General features: G+C 41.6%; 1 protein-coding gene across 1 annotated transcript in view; it reads right to left on the bottom strand.

Annotated features, from left to right (window-relative positions):
• Positions 1 to 466: 466 nt before the first annotated feature.
• The window catches only part of LOC108799359 (Golgi integral membrane protein 4-like), a 43,702-nt gene continuing 33,052 nt past the window's right edge, over positions 467 to 11,116 (bottom strand). The window contains exons 9-12 of the mRNA XM_018571218.1: positions 8,573 to 8,640; positions 4,927 to 5,076; positions 3,696 to 3,731; positions 467 to 544 (exon numbers count right to left, since the gene is read on the bottom strand). Of these exons, the coding sequence (XP_018426720.1) occupies positions 467 to 544; positions 3,696 to 3,731; positions 4,927 to 5,076; positions 8,573 to 8,640 (332 nt within the window). The remainder of the gene's footprint in view (positions 545 to 3,695; positions 3,732 to 4,926; positions 5,077 to 8,572; positions 8,641 to 11,116) is intronic.

Here is an 11,116-nt window from a genome sequence, read left to right as displayed (position 1 = left end):
CTCTGAATACACTGAGGGTGGCTACACTCGCTTCACACAGTCCCACTGTATGTGGGATGTAGCCACCCTCCTCGACTCATTTCCAATATGGACTGCATTTGCACGTGCTTATGCATCCAGTGACTGTACGTAGAAGCTATGAAATCCTCCCATGCATCCAAACATGAATGAATGGTCATGGGCAAGCATTAGCATCAGAATATGCAGGCACAATGCATCCTGGAAGCTGTAGTGCTATGGAAGCCCACGCATGACTAGGGATGGTCAGGAAAAAGCATTACCTTGTACAGCGCAATGAGCACAGAATCATAATAATAAGAAAAAGGTAACTCAACATCAAGATGTGAGGTTTAGGTTATAATGCAGGATTGGAAAGTTCTAGCTGGAGGGTTTAGTGACACTTTAACCTGTCATTACCCCCTACTCTACTGTAACTACTCTACCCCCAAAACAAAACACTGTAAGGTCATACAGTTTCCTGTTCCTGGTCATCCTGGTATCGGTCTTCTGCTTCTTCTCTGGATTTCAGCTCCGCGTCAGGTACCTGTAGTTACCACAAAGGGAAAATAAAATGGCCGTCAACAGGTTACATTATTTTCGAAATAAGGATGAAGGATGAGGATGAGGATGATGGAAAAATACAGCAGCCTTTAAGCATGATGCGATGCAGTTCCAGCAAAAGGACGGATGGAATCGGACGATGCTAGAGACAACAACTCTATATTGTCCTTCCCCTAGTCGTCAGAGTGAAAGATGAACTTCAGGCAGAGAGAAAAAACGCAAATTTAGGCCAGTTACGTACTTATTAGAAAGCAGGGTCCTTCAATTCCCTGCAAAGCAACACTGGCCTGGGAGAGCAAAGGCAAGCTCTAGGAATCAATCAGGGCCTCATTGCTTCTGAGCCCAATCACAGCCTGGGTTGGGCCCTGGACCAGGCTATATTGCTTAACTGATTTGTAATCTTACACTTCCATTTGTCTGGGGTTCAGCTGTAAAGTAGCTCTCCAGACAAAACTTTGTTTTGGGTAGTTTTTGTTGGGTTCTATTGTGGTCTTTGTAAAATTTACAAAATGTAATAGTCTGTCCAGGCCATTGTAGTCACCAGACAGAAAGTCTCCACTGGTTGCAGAAGAGGAATAACCACAGTGTGTTTTTTGGGACGTGGTCTGTCTGAAGTTCAATTGCTATACTGGCACAAAGCAACAGGAAACAATCAGCAGCCACAGTCCATGCCACAATGCCCCACACTTCCACAGTACTGTCATGCCACAATACTCCACTCCCCTAACACATTGCCATGCCAAAATGCCCCCCACCCACACCACATTGCCATGCCAAAATGCCCCCCCACATTGCCATGCCAAAATGCACCACACCCCACCACATTGCCATGCCACAATGTGTCCTACAACCCAACCACAAAGTATGAATGAGCTATTTAGCAGAGTTCATACTTTAGGCTGGCACATACACAGGAATCAAAACCACAAATATAAATCAATCACAGTGTGAACAAGCCAAAGTGCAGGGATATCAAATATTCTAGTTGTCCCCTGAACAAGAAGTGAAGGAAAAGCTTCCAATGGGAACAACTATTTTGGTAACAACTGTAAAAAGATGTGATTTCTCCTCACTTTGGAGAAATGTCCTCTCATTTCCAGTTGTCCAGTCTTTGGACAACAAGTGAGGTCAAATCTCCCCGGAGGTGACACAGACAACACCTAGAACTGCAAAGTGATTGTGTCTTCCTGGCAGTGATAAATTAATGTGCCTGGGTTCAATATATGGCCATTTTGTCAAACTCATCTTAAATTCCAGGAACTACAAACTTTAAAGGAGAACTATGGGGTTAAGGCTTTTCCCTATAGTTCTCCTTAGGGTAACGGGAGGACACAAACTAGCGTCTCATTGTCACAAGTCAGCACTCACCTCATAGTTCTCCTTTAGTAGTAAAAAAAAAAAGGCACAAAACAAAAATCTCACCATCTAAAATATTTACGGATGGTTATGCCACAGTGACAAAAAAACAAAAGGCATTAATAAAACTTATTTTTGTGATGTCCCTTGTGGAATTACTATCAATAAATTATTGATTACAGCTCCTGAAACCTCAACATAAAAGACTAGCCTTTTGCGGATAAGGATCGGAGTCCAGCGCCTCGATTTCAACTCCCCTTACACTCCAGCATAAAAAAAAACTAGACAAAAGGTTCCAACACTTCCCCATGCTAGAAAAACTATTTAAAACTACATTTTAGTTTCAAGTGGTTTCCAAAAAGCTGTGATTACAAGACATATAGTAGGGGTCTTTGGAAAAAATATGCAGGCTAAAATAAAATTGTGTATACTGAAAAATAGCAAAGACACGATTTTTCCCCAAAAGGGGATCCTGAAAAATATTTTTACTTATAAAAGTGCATGAAGAGTATTTACCTACATTTCATTATATTTGCCTTTTAATGTAAGATTGCAGTATTGATCTCAGATGTGACCCTTTTCATATCCGTCTACGCAGAGAAAGACGTCACCCTGCTGACAGCTAATCGCTTCATGAAAAATACACGATCTTATCTTCTATTGTAGGAGCCACCGACTGAAGAAGCAACATCAGTCAGAGGAAAAATGTGACTCATTCATTCCAGCTCTGCCCACTGACAGATGTGACTGGAATAAATCAGGGATTTTGACATAAAAATACTGTACATGTAATAGCTGGATGTACATAAAGTGTTGTCAAATGGCTACACACGATAGAGACTTGCAGGGGTAGATGTATAAAAGTATTGGGTGTACTCAACTGCCTTTCATTGAAAAAAAAAAAAAAAAGACAAATTTAATCCAGTTGAAGTGTAAACCCCAACAATGAACTTCTTATTTGCTCCCTTTTGCTCTGTATGTATGTATGTATGTATGTATGTATGTATGTATGCATGCATGCATGTATGTATGTATGTATGTATCTATCTATACACACACACACATACAGGTGAAACTCAAATAATTAGAATATCGTGCAAAAGTTCATTTATTTCCCTAATGCAACTTAAAAGGTGAAACTAGTATATGAGATAGACTCATTACATGCAAAGCAAGATAGTTCAAGCCGTGATTTGTCATAATTGTGATGATCACACACACACCATTGCAAGCATTTTGTTTGAGAAGTGCAAAAAACACCTGGTCGATCTTATCAGACATTCAGAGTTGTCCCACATACACTTCCTTTGTTATCTCAAGGAGTTCTTCCAAGTTTTATCATGGTATGCAGAACAATTAGAAGAGTGGGAGGCATTTAGTAGTTTACAAAAGTCAGCTGGGCAGGGCTGGCACTGTTCTTAGCATAGTGTCCCTTTCTGTACTTGCTCTACTACATTGCATGGTGCTACCAGTCTAACAACAGCAGCTAGCTGTCAGGAGTAGAGGGCAGATTAAGGACAGTGATGTGTGGCACGGTCGCTTTACTATTTAATCAGCAGGCTTTGTATGGGTCAGTGACCAAATGTTCTATACTGTAGAAGAATCTGAGTTACTCTATTTCCAGGAGTCTTTCCAGGGCACTACATGAGACCAGACCCTCCTCCAACAGGCACAGGAAACACATCACCAAATCTTAAAAGGAAGTCCTTCTCCCGACTTGGTCAGTATCAGACAAGAACCGAAGGTAAAACAAATACAACAGAAAATGAAGTACACACCTCAAGGGCGGGAACCTTGCTGTCCTGGAAAGACTCCTGGAAATAGAGTCTAGGAAAAACGCAGCACCCTGTTGAAAAATGGTCGCTAGACCTGAATTCTCCCAAAGAGGGTGTGGCCCGGGAAAGTACTGGATCCCTCTAGATCATTGAGCTTAGGAAGGGGCCCCAGAACACACCCTTGCACGATGACCGGCTATCCTTTCCACCTTCCCCCTTGAAGGTAAGGGATCTAAGGAAAAGATAGGTGGAAGGAAACTGCTTACAATGGAGCCTGCCTCCCCTATTTCAGGAATCAATTTACCTATCCTCGTTTACATAGGTCCGGCTCTCCTACAATACACATCTACATGTTTTAACACCAGACTGGCTGAACACAATTAGATTTGCTTCTCTACTATTGCTCCATTGCAAAAGCCATTGGTTAACAGCTAACATTTTGTACATCTGCTGAGCTGCATCCTGGTAAGCCTTGCCCCTTCTTGCCAATTCCAGATCCTTTTAACCTTGCCATCACATAGCTGAAGCATGTGGGAACTGGTGCCAAGAGACATGTGGGAACTGGCCCTGACATCCAATGTTAACAGGCAAATCTCAAGAAAGTCCCATTGTACTCCTGACCGATATATCCACTGTTGTTATTCTGGTGGGTGCTATAGTGACAGGCAGATGGTGTCGCATACAGTAGAAGCAAGAAAGAAGTCAGCAGCGCACACACACATCCACTATATAAATCCGTCCTTTGTTGACCTCAGATATTAAATGACAACACAAATAAAACTTGCTTTGTGATGCCATGAATATCTGGCATCAATAAAAAAGAACAGATTGATATGGTGGATATCGATGTGCTGGTGACTTCTTTCTTGCACTCAATGTTAATAGGAAGATGAGCTCATATGTACAAAACAGCATGGAAAAAATAGAAGGCAGATAAAACATTAACAAGCTTCAAATCCATTGCAGGTACTAAATGCAGAGCTCATGCCAAAGCGCAACATGGAAAGCTCCCAATGCATCATGGAAGGTTAGCTGTATGACATTCGTGCATAGGAGGGGTGGCCACACACAGGAGCATAAATTCAAAATCTGTAAATATCTGGCAGCCACGCAAAAACTAACAGTATTTCCATACAAAAAGCTACTGTGTGTAGCCCCTTTTCACAAAGTTGCATTTAAAGAAAAAACAAAACCTGGTGGAATTAAGCCATTAAGAGTCCAGAAGAGAATTTACCAGGAGTTTCTTATTCCCCACTGGCTGAACTGCTAGCTTATCTGCGATCACTTTCTCCTCAAACTCCGGTCTGTCTATTTCAGCCTCTTCATACTCATCTTCACCCTGATTGTTGGGGTCTTTGGCTGGATCGGCACCATCTTCCGAAATCTGGGTAAAGAAATGAATGACAGTGAGAAGCTCACAGTGGACCGTGAAACCAGAGTGCAAGACTGAAGGCAGAGCTGGAGTTCAGTTTTAAGACCTGAAGAAGTCACCAGGCAGTAGGCATGGGGCTGAGCAAGTGAAGAGGTCTCCACTTTCTATATGAGGCCTATTTAACCCTTGCCTGCCCCAAGGTCACGGAAGCTAAAATGCCCACACCAAATTTAGCAGTGTCAGTATTTGCCAGTTCAGAGAGTATCCCACTGCACTCCTTATCGCAAACCCCCTGAGGATGGGTGCTGAAATGACTGCGGATGCCAACACTGGACACAATCAGGAAGCAAAAGTCTTAAATTGACGCATACGTTTACAATGATAGCGACGTTTCGGGGCGATACTGAGCCTGATAACGGGGACCTTGTGCAGCCCTGAAACGTCGCCATCATTGTGACCATATGCCTCAACAAAAGACATATTGACATATGTGGCATATTCTTCCGGTGTGCTGGTGACATCTTGCTTCCAGTATGCGTCAGTAAACGCAAATTCTATAAACAATTTGCCTATGCATATCATTTTAAAAGTAAGTACATAAGGATTTAAATTTGGTACACTTGTAAACATGTAATACATATTGCTTCTGCTTTCAGTGATTGGAGGGGATATCAGTATGTTGATCTCCCTCTGACCGAAGTGCATGGACTTTCAAATGTGCATGTTTCATAGCTGTCCTAGTGATCACATGGTTGGGAACCACTCTACTGTTTTTATTGGGGGCCAAAGAGGTCAGTGACAACCGAATTTGACAGATGCTGCTCAGTGTTAACTGGTAGCCTCAGCATAGGGCATTGCAGGGAAGGGTTCAATACAGGTTGTGGGCAGGAACAGGTTAAGCAACTCTAGGCATCATTATTTGCGACAGGTTGCAAAAGATTGCAGAGCAAAAATAAAATGAGGAGGAAAAAAAAAAATGCTGATCCAAATTCACGCAACAGCCATGAACACATTCTGAATTTAATCTGCCCAAGGCTACAGTCATTCATCACCTAAATGCATGCAACACATACTCCCTAAAGAGTAAGCTAATTTTGCAGTCATTGAACCAAAAGAAATAAAAAGCTGTGTCTTCTTTGCTTTGTCCCTGTTGAACATAAGAAAATGTTGATTATAAAAAAAATAAAATTAAAAATAAAATAAAAATGGATTTTACAGAACTATTCACATAAAAAAGACCAGTTTAATTGAAATAAACTCTGACTGTTAATGTCTAAAAATGTTTGTGTGTCTAGATTGTAAATTTGCAAGTACTTGAAGTCAGCTACAGTTCCTCAATATATGCAGGCCCTGTGTTATGCTTAGTAGTGCTGAACAGCAGTTGTGCCTTGACGATTCTCTTGTGCAAGCCTATTATACAGAATCTGTCTGCAGTCTTGAACACCATATTCCATGGAGACCATGTGACCTAAACTGCCTTGGCTTCAGGTGGCATGAGGGAGCTCAGGAACAGAGTTTTTTTATTTTTATGTCCAGCAAAAGATATTCTCTCTTAAAAAGAAAAACTATACAAGGATAAATCCAAAGGCTACCACTGCAAATCACTCGACAGGAAAGTGTTGACTTTCTACATTGCTGTTCCTCTGAAACTAGCGTAACTTTGAAAAGTTCTGGCTCTGCCAGGGTATTTTCTAGAGACTACACCTCTCAGGGCGCAAAATTAAAACAAATACCCCCACCAGATACACATTACCAACTACCCAGTCAGTCATCAGCGATATACTATATGGCCAAGAGTTTGTGGACACCTGACCACCACACCTAAAAAAGCTTGTTGAGTTTCCCATTCCACGACCATGCACATTATTATAAGGTTTGTCCTCCTCCCACACCCCTTTGCAGCTACACCAGCCTCCAAGTCCTATGCAAAGGCTTTCCACAAGATTTTGAGCCCATTCAGCCAAAAGACCAGAAGATCTAGCTCTCAATCAGTGTTCTAATGCGTCACAAAGGTGTTCAATAGGGTTGAGGTCAGGCCTTTATTCAGGCCACTCAAATTCCTCTACATCAAATATTTGATTAACCCTTGGTCTGGCAGCACTCTAGGCAGCTACATGGGTCGAACCATACATAGATACGGCCCTCAACTTTACATGCTTTTTCTGGTCAGTGACTCAGAATACTGAAGCCATAGGCAACCAGTGCTTTCAGAAGGATAGCAATATCAGCCAAATGTATTCTCCTAGTACAGGTTTTCTTTAATGGAATTTGGATAGAAGAAAATACTTTTTTTTCCTCCCAGTTGTATAAGGTAAAATGTACTGTACAAATATTTTAACTCTAAAAAATGAAGCTAATAAAAAGTTACTCCCTTAAAGTGACATTAAACCCTCAGATGTTTTAACATAAAACAATACTGTAATGTGCGCCTTACTGTAATCCATGGTTGTTTCCCTTCTCTTTGCTGCTCTTCCTTTTAAATCCTCATATCTTCTCATGCTGGGCAGAACTTCTGTTTTGCAGCAGACTGCCTTGTCTCAGGAATGGATATATGGTGTCTGTGTATTGGTTTGTAACCTGAGCCAGCACTACAGGAAGAGGCCCTGAGCTGCAAAGGGAAGTTCTCCCCAAGCATGAGAAGACATGAGGATTGAAAAGGAAGAGCAGCAAAGAGAAGGGAAACAACCATGGATTACAGTAAGGCACACATTACAGTATTGGTTTATGTTAAACAATCTGAGGATTTAATGTCACTTTAAGCCACACCTTTATCCAACTAAGCATTTATTTGGTTGTTTTGGAAGAGTCTATTTTAACAAATGTGATTTAAAGCCCCATCTGTTGCAAAAGCTAAAAACAGGTCTTAATTCCCATTTTGGACAGAGTAGGATTGTACTACCAATAGGGCAATAAAAACATAATTCCCAACTCTGTGCCTGACCATCTGGGACTTATTTGGTATTTTGATTCAATTTTGTGGTCCAGCTTCTCCTGTTACATCCTCCAGGATATAAAAAGAACATGGAGAGTGGGGGATCCCTTATAGACACAACAGATGTGCAAAACCAGGAACTCAACACAGAGATCCCACCAATAGAATCCCAGAGAGATACAAGAAATGTTCAGGCAGTTTATCTAAGCAGCATCTATCAGATCTGGAGAGCTTTGTAATGAGTGAATGGACCCTAAAATAAGAATGATGTAAACTGCAGTGGAACTGCAAGTCTCAAACTGACTGCCATCAGCCTGGTGCTGACGTCCGAGATGCGTTTATGATCCATATATTTATGGCGAGGAGCCTGCATTTCAGAGAAATATGTTTCATCACGTTATGAGAGAAAACATGACTGGAAATTAGCAGAGACCTTGAACAATCTCGGGAAGCAATCTGCAGGGATTAAAGCACCCTGCAGCGTTCTACCAGTTACATATCAGCCGCATGACAATGAGCCGGCAGACAGCAGAGGACGATGATTGCAGCAAGCTAAATGGTAATCTTCCTCCTTACCAGAGCCTCCTGGCCTAAGTGTTGCTTCTGAGGCGGAGGGCCATGCTCGCTGTCAATCACACCGGCATCTGCAAAAACACAATTATTCATTTAGTCAGGTTGTTTTTTTGTTTTCATAACATCAAACAGATGCAGAAAGAAGAGGCGGGGGCGGCACGTATACATATAGCCATCTAGAACAGTGTGAGGAGTTCACAACATCAAGTCCAAGCACATCACCCTCCAACAGACCCTGCTGCTTCTTCTCTATGGTTAAGTGCCTTATAGAAGGGGCAGGGTCTGGTGAGGGGCAATGTGCTCGGACTTGATGTTGTGAACTCATCCATGTTTTTTGAGGAGAAAGAATAAAAAAAAGGAATAAAAAAGGAAGGTGGCAAATGTGCAGCTTTTTGTTATTTGGCAAGTCAGGGGAAGGAATGACCCAGTTAATTAAACACCCATAGTTGTTGGAGGTGACCCAGAAGACCACCTGGAGTGGTATCTTTTATCCGTATTATACCAGTGTGATAAGGCACAAAATAAAAAAAATTCAGACCCAACAGGATTGAGGTTACTTCCTTTTTTTTAATATATTTATAAAATTGCCCCCTGATTTCCCCACTCAGCTATGTACTATAACTAGTAAATTACCATTTAACAGTATTTTTGATAATGTAGCAATTAAAAAAAAAAAAAAATAACAAAGAATGGACACGCTAATATTGAATTTAGGGGCCGATCTGTCCAATCCAGGAGTCAACTTGGAGAAAAAAAAAAAAGCCTTCAAAGTTACAGGATTTGACCACTACTACACTGAATGCATTATAAATGCACCTAGTGCTGAAGGACCTGAAATTGCCTTGCCATCAGCCTCCAGTACTCCCAAGCACAGCAGCACCCAGACTGGGAGCATTAGCAGCCAATCATGCTCTGCACAGGTCTATATATGCAGAGAGGGAACATGCCAACTTGAGGACCGAGTGAGCAGAGGGAAGACCACATCAAAGTATGGTGCCTCTTTTGCAGTCCCATCAGCAAGCTGGAGGTGTGTCCAGGTCCAGCTGTAGCTGCTATGGAGGTCCCAATGCTGGCTTATGGTAGGGGTGTCTGAAACCAAAAGTATGACTACAGTGAATTACATATCATAAAAACAGCTGCTGTGTATATATTCTAACTGTGTATTTTGCTGTTTGCCTAAAATTCAGCTTTCAGTTTCCTGTAACGTTTTATTTTTAATGAACGCGGCTTGTCATATATAATCAATCACATTCCATGCCGTAGCAGGGAAGGAGAGTACTTGTTGGAAAGGTTTGAATCACTGAATTTCTTATAAATAAAAGGAAAGCAACCTTTTCAGTAAAGGCAAGCATGACAACCCCGGCTGATAAATATTATGGACCAAGTCACCATCACATCTCATACACGCAGCTGACCTAAGAGAGATATATATATATATACACACACACACACGCGTGTCAGGCAGCAAGGGTTTGCCTGGGTTCTGCTTGGGATCCTCGTACCGGGAGATTTCAAAGTGATTTAGGAGGGAAGAAATCTCCAGTCCTGGGTCCAGGGTTTAGCAGTGGGCGGCAAAAGGTTGTTTCTCTTCAAAAAAGTCCAAAAGAGTTCCACCTTAAAACTAAGAAAATACTTGTTTTCCATCATTCACAGCAGCCAAACATGGGTACAATGATAATATATATATATATAAAAAAAAGGCCTCACTCATAGCTGGAGTCAGACACTGGAAGGGATGGGCTGCAGAGTTATCTTTGAAGAAGAGCTCTGTGATGTGGGCTGTCACAGTAAAAGCTTGCTTCCTGCAGACCATGTCCTAAATTAATCTCTGTACTTGAAAATCTAAAATAGTCGGGAGCAACTGAAGTTGGAATGAGAGATCATAAGTGGTGATACGCTACTCTGGAGTGAGATTTCTCATTAAAAGATGCAAAGAGTTCTCCCACCAGCTAAACTCCAGAGCTTTCTTGCTTCCCTGTGGTCACAGTAAATTAAAAATTTGTAGGTTTGGCAACAGGTGCAAAGATCTGACAAGGCACTAAGCAAGCAGATTATGTGATGTTTTCCAAGCTGCCCAAACCCAGCCCTCTTACAAGTCAACACTGCCCAAAGCTGTTATTTCAGTTCCTCTGAAGTTTCCGGCAAGCTGAGTCCCAGGCTGTCTTTTAATATACCACCGCAAGGATTCCAACTGCAAGATATCCCTACGAATCTAACTAGTTCTGAACCACTGCCCTAACAAAAGACAAATAATTGTGTCACTTGCCCCAATGTATTCTCCACAATATAGAATAGAGAAAACTGGGGTAACCAGTTGCAAGAGAATAAAAATGTATTATGCTCAAGATTCTCAGTTAACCTTCTGCACAATACTATACACACCCCTACATACTTCCAGCCAAAATTTGTAGAAAAACAGGGATGTTTGGTGTCAAAGTGATCCCTCTCTGGCATCATTACTTTGATGCAGTTGGCACGCTTACAAATTGTAATATACTATAAGTGACCAAGAACCCCAGTATCTGTCCATACACACCCATTTTATAT

Source organism: Nanorana parkeri, unplaced genomic scaffold, assembly GCF_000935625.1.
Source record: "Nanorana parkeri isolate BGI_ZX_2015 unplaced genomic scaffold, ASM93562v1 scaffold1702, whole genome shotgun sequence".
Taxonomy (NCBI): domain Eukaryota; kingdom Metazoa; phylum Chordata; class Amphibia; order Anura; family Dicroglossidae; genus Nanorana; species Nanorana parkeri.
The sequence above is the reverse complement of the archived record's forward strand: the minus strand, read 5'-3'. Positions and strand labels throughout refer to the sequence as shown.